The sequence below is a fragment of the Cebus imitator genome, unplaced genomic scaffold, assembly GCF_001604975.1.
Source record: "Cebus imitator isolate Cc_AM_T3 unplaced genomic scaffold, Cebus_imitator-1.0 Scaffold416, whole genome shotgun sequence".
Classification (NCBI taxonomy): Eukaryota; Metazoa; Chordata; class Mammalia; order Primates; family Cebidae; genus Cebus; species Cebus imitator.
Window position 1 is genome coordinate 1478072 of NW_016107731.1, and position 21012 is coordinate 1499083.

The following is a 21012-nucleotide window of genomic DNA, read 5'->3' on the forward strand; positions in this document are numbered from 1 at the left end:
TCCTCCCGCCTCTGCCTCCCTAAGAGCTGGGATTACAGGCGTGAGCCACAGCGCCCGGCCGCTTTCCATCTTCTTTCTTTTCTACCACAGCCTCTCACAAGGTAGAGAAAATTTAGGGTTGAACTGTTTATCACTGATGGCTTTGGAGCATCTGAAACAAGCCTCCTAATGTCACCGGTCCTGCCAGGACCATGGCAGAGTTACGAATGTGAACACACTGGGCTAAGCCAGTGAGGCCAGACAGCCAATAATGTGGGACTCTTAACCGTACTATTTGTTTTAAAAATGTGATTTTTCCCTGAAAATAACTTTATCAAAAGCAGCAATTCAGACATCCAAAACAAGATCAAAGTGAAATAATATCAAAGGTTATGAATTCAGAGGGAAATGCCAAGGAGGGTCCTAGTATGTTTTAAACAGAAATACCTTTTTAAGGCCACTATCCGATTCCGTTCTCCTAAGATCTTGGCCGTCATCTCCTTCTTCCTTCTCGCCTCCTAAACAAAAAATAGGTTTTTTTTTGTTTTTTTTTTAAGCTGTGAAACACACTAGCCAAGGAAAGAATACCATATAGCTATCTTATAGGGATGTAGTATTTCTGAATCCTACTGATGGCCCCAAAAAGGGGGAGCTGCTTGGTGGCAGCTAAGTGATTATTAATAATTTTACTGATGCAGAAGAACTGAAAGCAGGAACAAGTATTACTACTCTTTTAGCTAAGATCTTAGGAAAATCTTTTTTGTTACTCAAAATGAGTATTAGTCTGACAGACTCATAATGAGTGTCTTAAGATCTCACTAAGAAATTTACTGACTGAATGGAAGTGGAGACGTAGCTAATAAAATACAAGTCATTTTTAGTTGTGTGGGACAGTCAAGGATTGCCTATAAAAGCCCATGACTTCACATCCACATCATTTACCTTTTGAAGCATTCATCTGATGACTGTCAAATCCTCCAAAGGTCTCTGCTCTCCGGGGCAGGGAAACAGGACTGACCACGCCTTCTTGCTCTACTGGGCTGCTGACAGTCTGCCCAAGTGTGCCTCCCAGACTTCCACTGACCAGACCTTGAAGGATCTCCACTGGAAAAAAAGAAGCATGCAAAACTGACATCTTATCTTGAATGAGGAAAAAACAAGTTCATAGTATACATGATATGTACAAAGAACATGACTGAAACGTTCCAATGAGTGACTGGGTGAGTTCCTTTGCTCAGAAAGGTCTCAGAAAGGGTATGTGTTTTAGTTGGATTCTACTAGAAATTTAGAGAGGAGGCCTTCCACTTTGTATACAAGAGACCTAGGAAGTTTCAAAGTGTACAGGGAAGGCAGAGTAATTTACTAGCAGTGGCATGGCTTCCGGAATCATATCCAAAGCAGTCAGAAGATATTCCCTGAAAAGTAAGATGAACTGATTTCAGAACAGCAAGTAAAAAGTCAGGGTTTTTGCCTTTGCCAATATGAAGTAAGTTCAAGGGGCTAGAGTAGCCTAAGAATTTGCATCTCGACTCTGGCCCACTAGGGTTCTTTTCTAGGGTGTGGCTCACAGAAAGAACAGAGTGGAGAGAAAGAAAGAAAAGTTGAGCGGGAGAAAAGAAAAGAGATAAAGAAGGGCCAGCTGCAACAAGGGAGGGGACCAACAGCAGGAAATCTTATTAAGACAAGCCATATTAAAAAAGAAAAACCACAGAGACATGATAGACGAGTCCTATGGTGTGAGAAAAGCTATCTGAACCTATAAACTTAAGACACTAATTTCACATAAAAATGAGAAATAGAAAATACTGAAGTCAAATCCCATATAAAGTTAAGAACAGGGAGTGATCGTGGACAGAACACAGTGTCTAACTTCTCTACAGATAATAAAAGCACATCAGAAAAATATGTCCATAAAATAAGTGAGCAAAACACATTAAGAAAAGGACAAAAGACATGAAAGAACTTAAGTCAGAATTAGAAAACACAGAAATGAAATGGCAAAACTACACTCAAAAGAAAAACACATCATTATAGAAATGAAAACTAAACAAGAATATAAGAGCAATTTAACACAGCAGCAAAGGACTTAAGAAAAAAGCAGGTGAAAGGAAGACCACTTAAACATTAAAAAGGCGAAGAGATCAAAAGTATTAAAAGAAAGTCACAAATACTGAAGACAGACTAGGTCCAACATAAGGATAAATGGAGTTCTTGAAGAAAACCAAAGCAAAGGCAACAGGGAAAATACTACAAATTGTAATTCAAGAATAACTTCCTGAAATCTGAAAAATTTGTAACCACCTATGAAAACAGAACACTGTGAACCTGAGTGCATCAACCTAGGGTAACAAAAACCAAGGAATATTCTTTAAAACTACTTATACTTAGAAAAAAAATCCTTTGGGTAGCTGGGAGCTGTGGCTCACACCTGTAATCCCAGCACTTTGGGAGGTCAAGGCAGGCAGATCAGAAGGTGGAGGTTACAGTGAGCTGACATTGCACCACTGCACTCCAGCCTGGACAACAAGAGTGAAACTCCCAACACACACACACACACACACACACACACACACAAAGAATTTTAAGACGCATATAAAAAAACATAAGCAGGCTGGGTGCAGTGGCTCATGCCTATAATCCCAGCACTTTGGGAGGCTGAGGTGGGTGGATCACTTGAGGTCTGGAGTTGGAGACCAGCCTGGCCAACATGATGAAACCCCATCTCTATGAAAAATACAAAAATTAGCTGGGTGTGGTGGTGCACACCTGTAGTCCCAGCTGCTTGGGAGGCTGAGGCAGGAGAACCACTTGAACTCAGGAGGTGGGGGCTGCAGTGAGCCAAAATCACACCACTGTATTCCAGACTGGGCAAAAGAGCAGCAAGATCCTGTCTCCAAAAAAAAAAAAAAAAAAAAAAAAAAAGAGAGAAATATAAGTGATTACTTTTAAAAAGTTAGAGTAACTGCTCATTTTGGAGAGAGGGACCTGTGATGGGACAGGGCACATGGAGGGAGGGGCTTCAGGGTGTATGGGCACATTTAATTTCTTGATGTGGGTAGTGGTTAAAAAGATATTCACCTAATAATTTACTACAGTGAAATACTTGGTATGGGTAATTTTCTGCATTTGTGCTTTATTTTAAAGTAAAAAAGTAAAAACTGGCAGGTAATATTAGTGTGAAAACCACTCTGGGAGGAGATGACGAGGGGGCAATACTGAATATTAATTACCTTCATTTATTGCACTTTTCATTAAAGGTCCTCCTTTGAGAGCCTCTTCTGTGTTGGAGCGGAAGAGAACTCTAGGGCTATGCGTCGGGGAGCAATCCTCTGGCAAGGGAGTGCTGCACTCAGCCATGTCCCGGAAAATCATCTCCTTCTCCTCCAACAAGAGGAGGATTTGTTGGTCCTTCTGTTGAAGTTGTTCTGCGGGATGGAGAAAATGATCTGTGATTTGACTGGTTTAGTATTACAAGACGAGTAAGACACGAGCACCACCTTGTGGTAACTTACAGAAAGGGACAAGATAGGACACCCTCCCGACCCACTGCCCTTTCTTTTCCCACCATGACAGCAATATTGTTTCTGTTCTGTAATTTCTATCTGGAAACCATTCTGGATCTTTTTGGCGAACCGTGGAAATTGTGACACAAGTCTGCACTTTGCTTCCTCTCCCTTGTCCCGTTTGCTTCTCAGCCCACTACTCTCTAGCTTCTGCCCGTTCTGCAACTGTTCTTTCCCAGCTCAACTTCATGACTGAATCCAATGAGATCTTTTAGTTTGTTTTTTTCCAGCATTGATGATTACGTCTTCCTTTAAAAAATGTTTCCCTCTTTCACTTTTAAGACACCAGTTCTCTTCCTACCATTCTTTCTCAGGGCGCTTTACAAATCTGGCATCTGCAACAGAAACTCTTATCTGGGCTCCTGTCTCAGCTCCATCCTGAGCTATCTTAAATTTTTTCTTTTTCTTGAGACGGAGTTTTGCTCTTGTTGCCCAGGCTAGAGTGCAATGGCGTGATCTCGACTCATCACCAACCTCCACCTCCCTGGTTCAAGCAATTCGCCTGCCTCACCCTCCCAAGTAGCTGGGATTATAGACGCGTGCCACTATGCCGAGCTAATCTGGCATTTTTAGTAGAGGTAAGGTTTCTCCATGGTGGCCAGGCTGGTCTCAAACTCCCAATTTCAGGTGATCTGCCCACCTCGGCCTCCCCAAGTGGTTGGATTACAGGTGTGAACCACCGTGCCTGGTCTGAGCTGTCTTCTTTACCTTACCCATTTTCCTCTTGATCTCATTCATCCCCATGGCTTCAATTATCTTCTATATGCTGATAATAAACAAAAAATCCATAAAAAATCCTCCCCTCTTTCTTAGCAGTAGACCATGGGGCCCAAATGGCCACCTCCACCGAGATGCCTTGTTCCCAGCATGTGAAAACCAATCTTTTCTCCAGCCTACCACACCTCCTCCCTTTAGTGTGGAGTCTCTTCCCAGTCAACGACTCTTCATCTTCTAGGTCACCTGATTTGGAAACCTATGAGAGATTCTGTCTCCTCGCTCTGGCCCATCATCAAACTGACCAGATTTTTATTTTACTTTTTGAGACGGAGTCTTGCTCAGCCGCCCAGGCTGGAGTGCAGCGGTGCGACCTTGGCTCACTGAAACCTCAAGCGATTCTCCCGTCTCAGCCTCCCAAGTAGCTGTGATTACAGGCACCCGCCATCATACCCGGCTAATTTTTGTATTTTAGTAGAGATGGGGTTTCACCATGTTGGCTATACTGGTCTTCAACTCCTGACCTCAGGTGATCCACCGGCCTCAGCCTCCCAAAGTGCTAGGATTGCAGGTGTGAGCCACCACAGTCGGCCCCAAAGGACCAGATTTTAGTAACCTTACATCTGTTCCCTCTCCAGCTCACTGTCACTTGGCCTAGCCTAAGAGTCTTCCAAACGGTCTTTCTACTTCCAGTGGCTTCCCATTCCCTCTAGCAACTCTCCTAACTGGCTTCAGCATGTTAAAGAAATCTTTTTTTTTTTAAGTTACATCATTTCCTTGTTGCCTTTTAGTACCTGGTGCTTTCCCAGCTTAACCTCCCATCCCTCGGCCCTGACCCTCCAGACATACCAAACCTGTCATTCCTTGGCAGACACGTCAAGTCCTTTTTCACCTTTGCACATAACTACTCTTGTGGGCTGAGATCGCTTTTTTCAGATGTAGCTCATGCAACGGCTTCCCTGTTCCTAAGACTTACCGGAGGCAGGATGAGCAGATCCCACACATGCTGAATGTTGTCTGTGGTCTAATAAACCATTTTGTGGCCCATCACTCATGTATGTCTCCCTTGCTAGAGTGTGAGCTTTTCAAGGACAAAGGGTCGTTTTAAGGCATCTTTGCCTCTGTGTACTTAGCAGCATGCCTGGCCACCTACTTAAAGCAGGAAGGCTTTTATACTCATCATCCTCATCATGGGCCAACACATTTGCTGTAACTCTGACTCTGGACTCAATCTGTCCATATTTTTAACTTCTTCTCCTTCAGTGAGATAGAATGCTATCATTTATATGACTTAAGGCCTAACCAAACTCCTTAGGTGCTTACATTTATCTAACTCTAAGCCTTCTTTCTACCCTCAGCAGTCTTTACTTTGAAACATTCGATAAGCCACTGGCAAAGAACACCAGGCTTCGCTAAGACAGGGAACAGAATCTTGGCTTAGCCACTAACTACACAGGTAACCCTGGGTTGCTTGTCCTTTATGGGTCTCATCTGCACAATGGGGATTAGAATGCCTGTATTGTAGGGATACTGACAAGACTACATAAAACAATTAGTGCTCAATAAACAGAGATGAAACATAGATCAATAAGTACCCTTCTCCCAAAACTTCACCTCGCAACTCATTTGTGAATATGTGGGTAAGTGATAACGCTAGGGACTGGCAGGAGGATTAAATCAGATTAACGAGAGAATCCTTTTCCCCAAATACCTTTCTTTCCTTGTTTTAATCTTAGATGTGACTATAAATTCTGGCAAATTCTCCTATGACAAAGTACAGATAATGTCATGAGGTTCAAGAACACTGATCCTTAGTCAAGAGAATCAATATTCTCTTGATCCGGTATTGGACACACCCTTAGAGCCATTCTTTACCAGGACCCATGTCAGCCTGGACTTTGCTTCTCTTTTGTTAAACAGCTTTTCATTTCTCTGCTTTCACGTGGCTGCTGGGGCGGCTTTCGAACTGAGGGCAAGCCCGTACCTCTAAAATCCACCAGCACTCTTCAGCAACTGCAGACATTCCAGACAAGCGTCTCCAACTACTCCCAGTGCCTCACCTTTTAATTCTCGGGCTTTGGTGTCCAACATTTTCTTTTCTTCCTCATTCTCACTAGGAATTCCTTCATCTTCATCTCTGTTCCTAAAACAACCCAAACAAGACAGAACAAAAAGTTCCTATGATGTCACTTACTCTAGTCACACTCCAGCCTATTATGAAATCACACAGAGACGTCAGGAGGCTGGGAAGGGTGGGGCCTGGCGGTTAACTTACAGCGTGTTGATTGTGTCTTGAATGATCTGAATCCAGCTGTTTCGTTCCTCTTTGGAGCTGGCATGGACTTCCACCATCTCTGGATCTTTCATCCCCATGCTGATCAGGAATAAACCTTTCTCCTCGTGTGCCACTTCTCTCACAATCAGCTTCTTTAAAGAGATCACTGTTGACTTCTGGTCCTGGAAAAAGGGAAGAGGGCAAATATGAGATACATATACAATATTCTAACTCTTAAGGACAACTTCAATCTAAGGTAAGACGAGATGCTATTATAATATAAGCACACAGTCTGAAAAATAACGGCAGCTTTAGGATAAAAAGAAATACCTCCTTATTTCATTCAGATTTTTAACAAAAAAAGATTTTCAAAAGGGAAATAGTAATTTATGGCTCTAAAGCTTCCAGTCATGTTTTCTACATGATGAATCTTTCCAGGTTCCCCAAAGAATTCAGATAGCAGTATCATACATTAGCACCATTTATGGGCTCAAATGTGAGAAATACTCCAGGGACAGCTCTCTTCATAGGTCAGATAGTCACACGTCCAAGACACTAAAAAAGACTGTGGTGAAACAGAGTAATACTTTTTGGGGAGAATGGGATGCCAGAAAATTGTGAGGGCATGTGGGAAATTACTCAGAGGAATTTGTCCTGATCCATTTAATTTTAAGGGGGGGTGCAAGGAGAGCAATAATATAGTGCTTACATTCCAAAACTAACCTCACTGCTGAGAATACTATTACAAAAATAACAATTCAGCTTACCAATGATGCAAAGATGTACTTCTGGTCTTTTTCTTGAAGGAAAACTAAAATGTCAGTGAGGAGAACTGCTTGAACCTCTGGAAAACGGAAATGGGAGAAGGGAAGATAGAACGATGACTGCTTGATAGTAACCCACAGTCAGAGGGGTTTTTATTGACGGGTGTTTCAGCAACACACACACCCCCAAAAGGGCAAACTCTGATCTGAGACCACAATACTCCAAAGCAACAGTTTCACAGTTCTCCAGGAATTAGATCTGGTCACCAGATTTTTAGAGGCATTTTAAAATGAGATTTATCACCAAAGCCTTGTTTTGGGAAAGTTTAAGTTCTCAGTCCTAGAAATACACCACAGGCCAAGATTTTAAGACTAAAATACTTTTAAGAATAAAGCTGAAAAGCTGGACTTCTACAGGTGTTAAATAGCAACAGATAGCAGCATACTCCATAAAATCCTCAGGTTGCAGTATTTTTCAACTTTTGATTACAGTAATCGGAAAGGTGTGAGGCAGGAGACAGCAACGCTGCCCAAAGATAAAGTGTAGCAATATATAAGTCTAATGAAAAGACGTCTTCCACACTCGCAAAAGACCAAGAGTGGCCACACGGATGCATTCCAGTCATACAGGCACATGTGAATATAGGGCTCTTTCCTCAGCTCCCATATGCTACAGTCAACTTAAACTCTTGCTCTGACTAATCCTCTAGGGGTAGGAAGTAACATTTTCCCCTTTTCTCTTAAGGATGGTTTGACATCTCTGCAGTGGATCTACCTCGAGCTAGCAGGCTGGCCCCTATGTAACATCGTCACTGTGGAAAGTGAAGCCGACAAATCCCTGGGAAAGGATGGAACTCATTTATGCAGTCCACTCCTCACCTTTTCTTTAACCTCTGCCACAACTGGAATCCCTTTTCTGTGGAATTCATTGCAAAGCTATCAAGAAAACAGAAGGAAGGACATCTGATTCCTAGAGAGGTCTAATTTTTCAGGCTAAGCTGTAATTTTCTGTGTACTGCCATCAGTTATGAAAAAGGTTTTTTGTTTCTAAGCTTACTTTTAAAAATAATTCAGATGCTTGCACCCTCTCCCCCTCCAAATAAAAAAAAAAAAAGCAAGACAATTTTTTAACTTCATTGAATCTTTAAGTTTATATGATCAGTGTCAGTGGATCAAAGAAAAACAATCCCACCTCTTTCAGAGAGTACCCAACATAGTACTGGCTGTTCTTGGCATGAGTTCACTTGGAGGTGAAAATGACTAAACACCAACTCGTATCTCTACTGGAGACATTCAAGGCCAGAAATCTGTCATTCTGCCACTGGCGTGAACACAACTTTATTCTAGCAGCTGGAATCTATAAGTTTTTATTTTGGGAAAAAATAAATTGCTAGGCAAAGGAAAGAATAAAGTGCTGGCTCCAGGCAGCAGCAGCTTTAGGAAATTCAGGCCCTTACAAGAAAGGGCAGGTATTTCTGAACTGCCAGCCTGCTTACAAGTCTCAAAGAGATCTAGGGCTCTCAGAATATCACAGAACATTAGGACTGGAGGGAAGAAGCCCAGTTCATCACAGAACCATGAAATACACAGCCAGTTGGTGGCAGGAAAGGAGGCATCTTTCTCTCAATCTTTTCTGCCCTTCTTTTTCATGCCTTCTGTGCATGCAGGCCCAGATGAGCTCTTCCCAAAGCACTGCATCACCTCCTGATTTATCTGTCACCAGTCTCTCTGGACTCTGAACTGCCCCTAGTCATTATACTGAAAAACCAACTCACTTTTCCTTTTCCTGCTTGTTATTCTTCTTTTTGAACCCATTCTATGCCCCGGTTCCCTCATCAATAGTATCAACTGTTAAGGCCTCAGTCTGGAGAATGCACCTCATCACAACCTTGCCCCTCCCCATTCTTCGGGCTGATTTCCCATCACTCCCCGTCATCCACTCAGCTCCCTGTGAGTCCCGGGCATCCACTCTTCCCTGGACGTGCCACATCCTTTCCACTCTGTGCTTCTACTTTTTCTTCCTTACTGTGGGGAACACTTTCTCCTTATGTACCAAGTACCCTCCTTATCATCCTTCAAGACTTGTCCCTACTGCTATTCCTCTTGCTTTCTCCTCCATTCCAGCACTTGCCACTGTGGAGCAGGTACCTCTTTCCAAGGCTCTTCATTTTGATTCCAACTTCTAAGCAGGCTGTCCTGCTTTATTCATTGTTGGAACCAGCTGATCTCCTGGAACTTCTTTACTACTTGTCCTAAGCACGGGTATCGCTGACAGCGGTTACCTACATCATCACTTACACCTCAGAAACGAAAGCAGCACACATTTCCTCCACCTTTTCTACACCAGGGAGGCTGACAGCACCATGCCAGCCTGCTTCTACATCCTCAGCTTACTGAGGCCAGGGCGAAGGGGTGGGTATAACTCAAGGCTATTGGTGTAACATATAGGCCCGTGGAGTATCGGTTTGATGAAAACAAACAAAAAAATCCAATGCAAAGATAAACTAGAAAACAAGTCTCATAACTTCACTAACTTGATAAAGCTGACCACTTGAAAAGTAAAAATTAAAACTAAATGGCAAATGGGCATCTTTTATGATTCCTTTTGGTTTAAAGATATAAGACCATCATAAAGTATAAGAATAAATCTAACTGATATGCGTTAAACTTACCCTTCTGTAAGGTGTCAGGAGCTGCAAATTCCTCTAACATCTCTTGTGAACAAGTGATGTGTTTTGAACTCACAGATCCTGTGCAACTGTCATGGACTGCGTCTCCCTCCTAGTGAGTTTTGCCACAGACCCCAATTCGAACCTGGCTGTCCATCTCTTGCAGGGGAATACACCTTCCTTGACCGCTTGCACATGTGCACCCATCTTATCCTTTCCTTTTTTTTTTTTAAATCTTATTTTCCATTTTCCCTGACTCTATCATTTCTTTGTCATCTTACTATATTTTCTATGATTTTGTAAGCCATCACAAAACATTTTTGATGTAAGACTACGAAGAATTAAATGCTTGTTGCTCTTGGGCGGTATCTGGAGATGGGCTCTCTAGCAAAAAATCTGGTAGTGAATTTCCAACAAAAACACTTGGATTTTGCCTGTTGTACCTGGGCACACACTAAGACAAAAGAGCCAAGCCGTACCTTTCAACCTTCCTGCTGTGCTCTTCAGAAACACACTCCCATCACGTACGAGCTTCTTCCGTTTCAAATCTTCCTTGGCAAACATCTGTCCACTCTTCATCCTCATGATCGACTTACTATCTGTCTTTGTATAGATCTCATTGAGACGCACTTTCTTTTCATAACTTGCCACTTTACTGTCTACAGCTCCAATCACCTCCTTCACCAGGCTCAAGGACTGTGCTAGATCTTCCTGCTCCACTTCATCGTCTTGAAAGGAAAGAATAATTCTGTTTTTTATGGCTCTTTTGGACCAAGGCAGAGGGTGGGAATCTTGACTTCTCACTCCACATCATCTTTTCCCTTTGTGGTTATACGATCAGAGGGGAGCCAGCATGGCAGAAGTCATGTGCCTAACCCTCTTGCTGTCATAAGTTTGATTCTAAAAGATGTCAGAAGTTTTCAATCATATAAATAATATGCAATCATATGCTGTGTTCTAAAAATAAAGGAACTAAAGACTTCTAGGAGGAGAGTAGTAGCAGGAAGAGCAACCAAGTTTTTATTTATATCTTTGTTTTACTTAATCTTTAATGTACTGCCTTGTAATCTTCAATATAACTGCTTAGAACAGAATTAGCCGAGAGAGAGAAACCAGTAATTACTGATTAAGCAAAAAACAGCAGCAATTCTAGTGCTTCTGGGAAGAACTGGTGGAAATTATCTCCCAGCCTAGTGATAAGGGAAGAGTGTTCAGGTCACTGAACTTCAGATGGAATCAATGGGGTCCCTTTTCCTCTTGCTATCATCTACCCTAAGTCTGGTAACATAACAGTCCAAATTTTCATTCAAGAAAATTATTTTCTAGATAAAACACAGGGTCTCTTTTAGACCTACTACAGCATGAAATAACTCTTCCATGGGGCCTCCAGTGCTACTGGCCACAGAGCAAACAGTCCATTGCCATACAAGACTGAGCTAGAAAGGGAAACTCACCTTTGGTACACTGTAATATTCTTTGGAATAAAACCGGGTACTTGGTAATCCGCTGAGTTACAAGCAATATGCACTCTGGAATTCCAAGCCTCCTTACAACTGAACTGCTCATCTTCTTCTGCAAGAGAGTACACAGACATCAGGAATCACATGAAAAAGCCTCTCTAGTAAAAGCCGACAGGCACACAGTGCTGTTGACGACGATGGGGATTTTCATGTTTCATATCAATACCTTTACAAAGGCCTGAAAACGCTTATCCTTGGTATAAAGGTCTTTGAAGTAGTTTACAGACTGGTTATGTTGCCCACAAAACTTGCCGTATGTCTTCTTTAAACGTTCTGCATTCACAGTTGAAAACTGCAAAGAAAAGAGAACAGAAGCTATGTCATGGGGGGCCAAACTCATAAAACCGTTTTGTAAAATGTTTCCAGTCTATATGTGAAAGTCAAGAGTGCTTCCTCTTAACTTCTCCCAAAAAAGTGAAATGGTGCAGCAGCTTTGCAAAGCAGTCTGGCAGTTACTCAAGAGGTTAAACTTTAAATGGGTAGACTATATGGCATATGGCTGAAATCCCAATAAAGCTGCTATACAGATTTGAAAAACAAAAAAATTAAGAAATTTTATGTACTGTGCACACAGGAAATACAAAATGTATTCTAAGTTCTATTTGTCATAAACAGAGTAATAAAATAATGAGATTCACTAGGGGTTTTTCATGAGGCAGTTTTACATACCTGATCTCGGTAAGTCAGACATCATAAACAGCCATCATTACCTAGGGATCTGTTTGTACTGCTTACTTTGGGCCAGCAGTCCTAATAGTTCTACAAGGCCCTTCAATCATTCCCAAATGTGTGCAATCTCAATGGTTCATATCAAGGTATGTTCACTTTGTAGTAAATCAATGAATTTCTGTATGCAGTTCATAAAAAACATGCTAAGCCATTGATTTCCATTTCCCCTAAAAACCTCCAGAGGCAACACAAATTGATCTTTACCAAAAAAATGGAAAGAAGGATCAGGGTAGCTTTTCCCTTCACCATTAACCAGCGGAGGAGCTGAGGCAGACAGACAGTAAGTTATCTGCTCATATGACAAAACAAACGCCCCAGACGGTGATCCGAGCACTGGCACGCAGAACCAGCAAATGGACACTACGGGTTAAACTGAATTCTGGCACCACAGATCTTACCAGGGGTTGTATGTAAGTACAAGGAGGTTTAAATGGTAATACAAGTCAAAGTTTGATGAAACACTAAGTTAGATAAAGTCTAAGTCAAAGGTACATGAAAACAGAGAAGAGGGGCAGAAAGAGAGAAATGGAAATGCTGAGGGATGTTTCAGGAGGAAAGGCCATCATTTGTAGGTCTCCCTTTTGAGCTCTGTTGCAGATACCTGTGTTCAAGCATTTCACACTGCATTTGCATTTATTTCATAACATGCCTACTTTTACTCCTAGAATAGGGGTTCCCTGAGGCAGAGGCCTAAGCCATATCTACCTTTGTAGTTCCACCTGGCATTTAATAGATGCTCAGTAAATACCTGAAAAATGAATGTGTGAATGTGCTAATAAATTAATGAAGTGAGGGGTATGGGCTCAAGAATACAAAGGAAAGACAACATATACAATTCTCAGACTACTGTTCCCGCAATTAAGCCTCTGTTTCTACACAGCAGCAGATATTTGCCCAAAATCTTTGGGGAATCTACATCTTTGAAAAAGGTCTAGTCAGATGTACATGTTATACACCTCTGCCTGGAAAGGTTATACTGGCAATGTGTTTTCAAGAAGAATATTTTAAAAAGAAACATGAAAGTCTGTCTATGACAATCACATCCATAAGCACCAAAGTACCTTTTAGCTTAATTTTTTTGGAGAATGACTAAAACCATACCACCCCTTGATAAATCTATTAATAATACATGTTTTATTAAGTATTTTACAGACAATTATTCAATTTTCTGCGCTTCAGCTAGGTTTTAGATACATGAGATCTTTCTGATTTGAGGCAGAGGGGAAAGTTGAAGATGTCTAACACACGTGTATTTATATAAACTATATATACACACACACACACATACACACACATGTATTTGTATAAATTATACACACACACACACACACACACACACACACACACACACACACACATTTTGATTTGGGATCTAATTCCCTGGCCCAGGCTGGACAGCAGTGGCACAATCACCATGGCTTGCTGCAACTTTGAACTCTTAGAGTCAAGCGATCTTCCCACCTCAGGCTCCCGAGTAGTGGGGACCACAAGTGTATACTACCACATTTGGCTCATTTTTTTTTTTTTTTTTTTGTAGAGGGAGGTCTTGCTATGTTGCCCAGGCTGGTCTTGAACACCTGGCTTCAATCAATCCACCCACTTTGGCCTCCCAAAGTGTTGGGATTACAGGTGTGAGCCACTGTGCCCAGCCCCAAATTTTTTGAGATAGAGTGACTCTGTTTCCCGGGCTGGAGTGCAGTGGCCCGATCTCAGCTTACTGCAACTTCTGCCTCCCAGGTTCAAGCGATTCTTGTGCCTCAGCCTCCCAAGCCTCTGAGACTACAGGTACCTGTACCTGGCATGCAGGTGTAATGACATGCATCTAAATTTTGATTATTTTTAGTAGAGATGGGGTTTCATCATGTTGGCCAGGCTGGTCTTGAACTCCTAACCTCAGGTGATCTGCCCGCCTTGGCCTCCCAAAGTGCTGGGATTACAGACATGAACCACCACGTCCAGCCGTATTTGTTGGTTTCTTAAGCTATATTGTTTCTGATGATGGCACAGACTCTGAGGAAGAAAAACTAAGTTTTACTGTGCATCTATCATATGCATTAGGTACTTTATATATACACTCCCTTTAACTTTCTAAAATAACATTAGGAGAGAAACCCTACTGTCTGCATTTTACAGAAAAGGAAATCAAGGCTCAAGATAAATAACTTCCCTGAGCTTACACAAATAATAAATGGTAGAAACAAGATGCGAATGCATGGCTATGGATTCCCCAAGCTTCCCTTTTTCCCAGTGTACATAAAAAGAACCTGAGATCCTCCCATTCTCACCTGATTTACAAGCACATCCCCTATCCTCTTGATGAGAAAGTTCTTTTCACTTTTATCCACCAGAGACTCCTTCTTCCGCTCCAGAATCCTCTGAAAGAATTGGCTATGGATACTGATCAGCTCATCCAAACAGGGGAACAGCTTTTCTACCATCTGCTGCTCAAAAAGCAGATCTGTCATCATCCCACGGCTGTACACGTCACTCATGATCTTGAGAGTGCGAACGTGATGTAACTCTGTCTGCATCAACTCTAAAAGGAGGAAACAGATCAAGGGTCAGGAACACTTTTTTATAAGGATTCTCCCTCAAAGATCATCTGCTGCAGTCCCAAAGCTAATTTAGAGCCCAATTTGAACCTTAAAATTGAGTCACTATCTTTCCCCTAAAAGTGTTCTCATCTTTTTTGTTGTTGTTTTTCTTTTTGAGACAGGGTCTTGCTCTGTCACCCAGGCTGAAGTGCAGTGATGTGGTCACAGCTCACTGCAGCCTTGACTTCCTGGGCTCAAGCAGTCTTTTCGCTTCAACTTCCTGAGTACCTGGGGCTGCAGGTAAGTGGCATCACGCCTGGCTGATTTTTGCATTTTTGTAGAAACAGGGTTTTACTATGTTCCCAGGCTGGTCTTGAACTCTGGGCTCAAGTTTTCCACCCGCCTCAGCATCCTAAAGTGTTGGGATTACAGTTATGGGTCGCTGCGCCTGGTCACATGTTTTCATCTTATTCCTCTATTTTTCATGTGTCCTATTTTCTGATAATAGGTACACTAGATTCCATCAGTCTTAAATAATGATTTCCAAAGAGGCCTTCACTGGATTTAGCACCTGTCATAAATGCCTGTATACCCGGTTCTCAGAAACGACTTGTGTTTAGTTTTTAGCGTAGGTAAGGAACAAAACTGAGATATCTCTTTCTAGGACTGCTGTATAAATAAGCACTCATATGTAAGTATAACATTCAGTAGAAATGGGAAAAAATAATGGGGCAAAAAGGAGATAGGATACAAACAGGACTATGTCTCTGTGCCTTAAAGTTTTCAAAGGAAATCTTTTCAAGAAGCCACATACTAAAAAACTGATTCTCTATAGCCCAACAAATTACCACTTTATAAATGCTGGACAATGCAAATCAAATATAAACAGAGCAAAATGAAGAATCTCACCATAAATCACTTCTTGCCGTTTGACCACATCTTTCTTCTGCTGTTTTAGAAACTTGCTGTCTATTATCCGACTCCAAGACTCTGCTTCCAGCTGTTTGGAGTCCATCTCAAAGTCTCCCAGTAGTTGTCCTTCATTCATGTCTGTACCTACTCCTCAATATAGCAAAAAATCACTATTAGAATCTTGGGTTTGTGACCTGTAGAATAAGCTTATGTTGGACTTGCCTCAAGATGACAGTCGATTTCATAAGACACATGAATATAGGGGATATAACAGAGAACATATTCCAGTACCAGAAAAGTATCAATGTCCTGTTCAGGAGTGACAGACTAGATTCAAGACTTTGGTTAAGAGTAACAAACATCACATAAAAATCATACATGACTAAAACATGACTCCTATCTACATGAAGAATTGGAAGGGGCCTAGTACCTTTTCGTATTTAAGAGAGCAGGCTTACAATAGCTCTGAGAGCTAGAACTGTACATGTACAAAAGTCTAAGGGAAGAAAAAGATTTCCACTAAAGAGTATGCCCACACTGAAATAAATGACATCCTTCACTTGACAGCTAACAACTGGCTAAGTCAGATTACCCAGTCATTACAAAGCACTGGACGCTTTACAGAATTTAGAGGATCTTCACAGGATACAGAAGAGGGAGGCACTATCACTCCATTAAGACTTACAGTCTAGGTCACGGCACACACAGTCCCTACAGAGGCATAAAATGTAAGCCATAACTTCCTCTTACCCTCATCAGTAAGTGATTCTGTTGATTCATTGACCTTGCTGATTTTATTTAGTGAGTCTGTTGAATGAGACAGGAATTTCCACGTGTTTGACATGTTCTCATCATTGCCAACTCTGGGGGCAAAAGAAAGTACAGCCTGTCAAATACACTCTGATAACCCACGGCTTGCATTCTTAAATGAGCACCTGAAGACTCTAGAACGACAGCTGGCTGGAAGCACTACAGTGATTGAAGACAAGCTGCTTATGTCGGGGCCACAGCAACACGCACACTGCCTGGTAGTAAAGGCTGGAAGCATTTAGTATCACTGTAGACTCAAAACTGTGAGGACTTCTTGAGCCTTTTTAAAGAGTGGTAAGAAGCAAGGAGAACTTTCTTCCCTCAAATCACGTACGAGTTATGTAAGAAACTTTCTGTTTAAAACTTATTGCTGCCTGGGCGTGGTGGCTCACGCCTGTAATCCAAGCACTTTGGAGGCCAAGGCGGGCGGATCACCTGAGGTCGGGAGTTCAAGACCAGCCTGACCAACATGGTAAAACCGTCTCTTTAAAACAAAACAAAACAAAACAAAACTTACTGCCTACCCAGTGTACTTTTTTTCCTGTTCTTTAAGTAACTACAGACCTAGCACTTATCATCAACTATATTTTCAGACTTTCTCAATCCCAACTCACTAGCTAGCACACAGGCACCCAATTGGTGTCTGAGTAGACACAAAAGCAGGAACACTTTAAAGACCAACTTTTGAAAGTTACTACAAGAAACTTTAGTAAAGCTGTAACTTTGATAAGCACACTTTTGGAAATAATGAGAATACGAAGACAAAACAAAACAAAAACAACCTGAAACTTTTTAAAGGAGAAAAAAAACATTAGCCAGCACAGAGGTTAGGAAATACAAACAGAAGGAGATTTCTGCATTCTTTAGTTAGGAATTTTGCCCCAAGCTAGGTTATAGAGAGACTGAGTTCTACATTTGAAATGGCTTATTCAGCTGATGGGAAGGCAGGCACCTTAACCAAAATAGTCAGCAACATCATCATCAGCCCCTTGCTAACCACTTGACAGCCGACACCTCTGCAGGAGACCAGAAAAGAAACTCAGTGCAAACCAGTGAGTGGGAATCTAACAGTCATAACTAGCTCAGCATTCGCCTTCATAAAACTGACTTAAGTGTTAAGAGGCCACGATGTAAAAGAGACGTAAGAAGAAACAAAACAACCAGGTTTATATGATCAACAGAAAAGCATAACATCTGAAAATGTAAGTGGCTGCAACCAAAAATTCTGAATTAAATCATTCTTTTTCCTATTCCTACTTATTTTGATCTAAAAAATAATCTTTTCAGAACTCAGATTCTTCACAACTAGGGCTGATGACATACAAAAGCCTCGAGCAACCAGCCTGCTAACGGTATTTAAAGGAGAGCCTTGTGACAGAATGACTGTCATGACGTGCATCAAAAACGTAATCCACATCAGCCTTGTCTGCACCACTCATCACGACTTTACAGATTTCTTTAAAAAAAAAAAAAAAAAAAAAAGGCTTTTTGTCAAATGATGTGATTATTATGCTCTTGTCACCTAGATGCCAACTGTGCTATCTTTAAATATCTCTACTTACCCAGTAATGTTCTGTATGGAGACACTTTTGGAGAGCGAGACACTCTGCTGGGACCGTCTATTAGCAAATATCTGGGTGGAAGTGGTTTCATCCACCAGGAGGACTGCGGACCGAGGACGCTCCTTGGGCTGTGAGGCTGCAAAGGGAGGACACTAACTGAAGCATCATCCATCCATTCCCACGTAGTACTGACCCATCTGACAAAAGCCCAACAGAAGTAAGGCGCTTTACAGTAGATTTGCCTTGGAACTCTAAGTTGGTATAAAAACTCCACGGAGGATAGTTTGGTGATAACTATTGACATTGTAAATGCCTCTATTCTTCGATCCAGCAATTTCACTTTTAGGCTATGTTTATTTTACAAGATATACCTGTATATTCATGAAATGATGTATGTCCAATATTATTCAATGCAACACCACTGATTAAAGCAAAAGACTGGAAATGACACGAGTATCACAAGAAGACTGGTTAATAAGTTATAGTGCACCACATACAAGAATACAATGCCACTTAAAAAAAATGAGGACACTTTCCAAGTACTGACACAGATGGATCTATCTCCAAGATCTATTAAGGGGCGGAAAATCAAAGTGCAGAACAAAGTATATGACAGGCTATCACTCATGTTCGAAAGAAAGAAAAAGAATCCAAGTTGTATTTACTTTAACAAGGGAACTCCAGGAAAATAAATGAATAAACTAAGAAGAGTGGTTACCTCTGGGGTGGGATAGGCAATGGGGATAAACAATCCTGTGGAAGTTTTATGTATTTTAATATTTAAGCTCAAATAAGATTGAAAGAATTTTAAGGGTAAAAGGAACCTTAGAGATAACTGGGAGGAGCGTTCTTTAGGATTGTTCATCATGAAAACCTCTGGAGTGCCTGTTAGACATGAAATCTCAGCCCTCCTCGTCCTCTAGGGGTGGAACCCAAGAGTCTATGTATCTTACGGGCTCAAATGATTCTTCTGCTCACTGCTAGAGAGCACAGATGAGGAAAACTAATTTATAGATGAGGAAAATTTAACACTTGTTTAACATCTATAACTACAGATGACCCTTGAACAACATGGGTTTGAACTACACAGATCCCCTTAGATGTGGAAGTTCTTCTGTCTCTGCCACCTGAGACAGCAAGACCTACCCCTCTCTTCTTCCTCTTCCACCTTCTTGGTCTACTCAATGTGAAAATGACAAGGATGAAGACCTTTATGATTATCTACGTCCACTTAAACAAATAGGAAACATATTTTCTCTTCCTTTTAATTTTTAAAATACATTTTTTTTTGCTTACTTTACTGTAAGAATACAGTATATAAAACACATAGCATACAAAATGCATTAATTGACTGCAGAGGGTGAAGAAAATAACAGCTCTCCCAAGTAAGTGACTCAGTATCGCTGTTTCCTTACTTGTGATGATGACAGCAGTGGAAGCTAACACTTAAGGAGCGCCTACTAAGTACTTTACAGGTATGATCTGATTTAAACCTGACTACCACCCTATGATACTATCATCATCCCCCTTTTACAGAGGCAGAAAACGAGGCAGAGAGAGGTTTGGTAATGTCCACAGTTACACAGCTATTAAGTAGTGGTGTCAGACTTGAATCCTTACAATTTAAATTCACAATCTGTACTCCACACCACTATGTTGCCTCAGTGGAGTACAACAGAAATAAGGATATGTGTGAGAGGGCCGGGTGCAGTGACTCATGCCTATAATCCCAGAAGTTTGGGAGGCCAAGGCAGGCAGATCGCTTGAGGTTGAAACTTCAAGACTGGCCTGGGCAACATGGTGAAACCCCATCTCTACTTAGCTGGGCGTGGTGGCAGGCATATGTAATCCTAGCTACTTGGGGAGGCTGAGGCAGAAGAACTGCTGGATCCCAGGAGGTGGACGTTACAGAAGAGATAGCACCACTGCACTCCAGCCTGGGTGACAGAGTGAGATTTAGTCTCAAAAAAAAAAAAGTATTTTTGAGGGTCAAAGGTAATACCCATGATCCTTGCACATAATAGGCATTTTTTCTAAGAAAGACATGAAAGTAAGAAAGAAATCAGACTTCTGAAACAACAGATAATGTCACAGGAAAAAAATTTAAGGAAGTTAGACACATAAAAAATATGTGGAATGGGTGGGATCACAGACTGAAGTGGGTATCAACCTGGAGAAGCTCCTCTTTAGGCATCTATATGTAAAGATGGATTATAAATGGATTAAATAGGTCTAAAGGGAATTCACACTCTTGTGGGTATATAGACTAGTACAGCCATTCAGGAGCTATCTGAAAGTACTCAGAGAAATTCGGCATAAAGCAGTGGTTTTCAAGCTGGAGTGGGCATCAGAATCATCTGGAGATATATTAAAACACAGACTGGGCTGGGTGCAGTGGCTCATGCCTGTTATCTCAGCATTTTGGGAGGCCAAGTCAGGAGGACTACTTGAGGTCAGGAGTTTGAGACCAGCCTGGGCAACATAGTGAGACCTTGCTGCTACAAAAAAATTTAAGAATCAGCTAGGTACGGTGGCATACACCTGGAGTGACAGCCACTCAGGAGGCTGAGGCGAGAGGATCTCTTGAGCCCAGGAGTTTGAGGTTCCAGTGAGCTATGACTGCATCACTGCACTCCAGCCTGGGTAACAAAGCAAGACATCGTCTCTATTAAACACACTCCCACATACCACAAAAAAACACAGAATGCTGGCCCCATCCCACAGTTTGTGATTCACAGATCAGGGTGGGGCCCAAGAATCTCTACTTCTAAAAGCTCATTTTCAAGAACATCGTTTGGGGAAAGTCTCACAGAGACTCCCATGAGCCAGCTAAGAAGATACTAATCACTGCATTATTTATGGTAGTAGCTGGAAGCAATTTAAATACAGCTAGTGTTCGACTTATGACCACGGTCGGGACCACGGACCGGTCATAACACGATTTGGTCGTAAGTTGAGTAGGCTATATGTACAGTTGAAAT

The 21012-nt window shown here is 41.6% G+C and overlaps 1 protein-coding gene across 1 annotated transcript in view; it reads right to left on the reverse strand.

Annotated features, from left to right (window-relative positions):
• The window catches only part of AKAP13 (A-kinase anchoring protein 13), a 261930-nt gene that overhangs the window by 14913 nt on the left and 226005 nt on the right, over positions 1–21012 (reverse strand). The window contains exons 21-33 of the mRNA XM_037731692.1: positions 18032–18167; positions 16410–16522; positions 15657–15809; positions 14499–14749; positions 11651–11776; positions 11419–11536; positions 10444–10692; positions 7299–7375; positions 6532–6713; positions 6317–6399; positions 3210–3404; positions 922–1083; positions 427–497 (exon numbers count right to left, since the gene is read on the reverse strand). Coding sequence (XP_037587620.1) covers positions 427–497; positions 922–1083; positions 3210–3404; positions 6317–6399; positions 6532–6713; positions 7299–7375; positions 10444–10692; positions 11419–11536; positions 11651–11776; positions 14499–14749; positions 15657–15809; positions 16410–16522; positions 18032–18167 — 1916 coding nt within the window. The remainder of the gene's footprint in view (positions 1–426; positions 498–921; positions 1084–3209; positions 3405–6316; positions 6400–6531; positions 6714–7298; positions 7376–10443; positions 10693–11418; positions 11537–11650; positions 11777–14498; positions 14750–15656; positions 15810–16409; positions 16523–18031; positions 18168–21012) is intronic.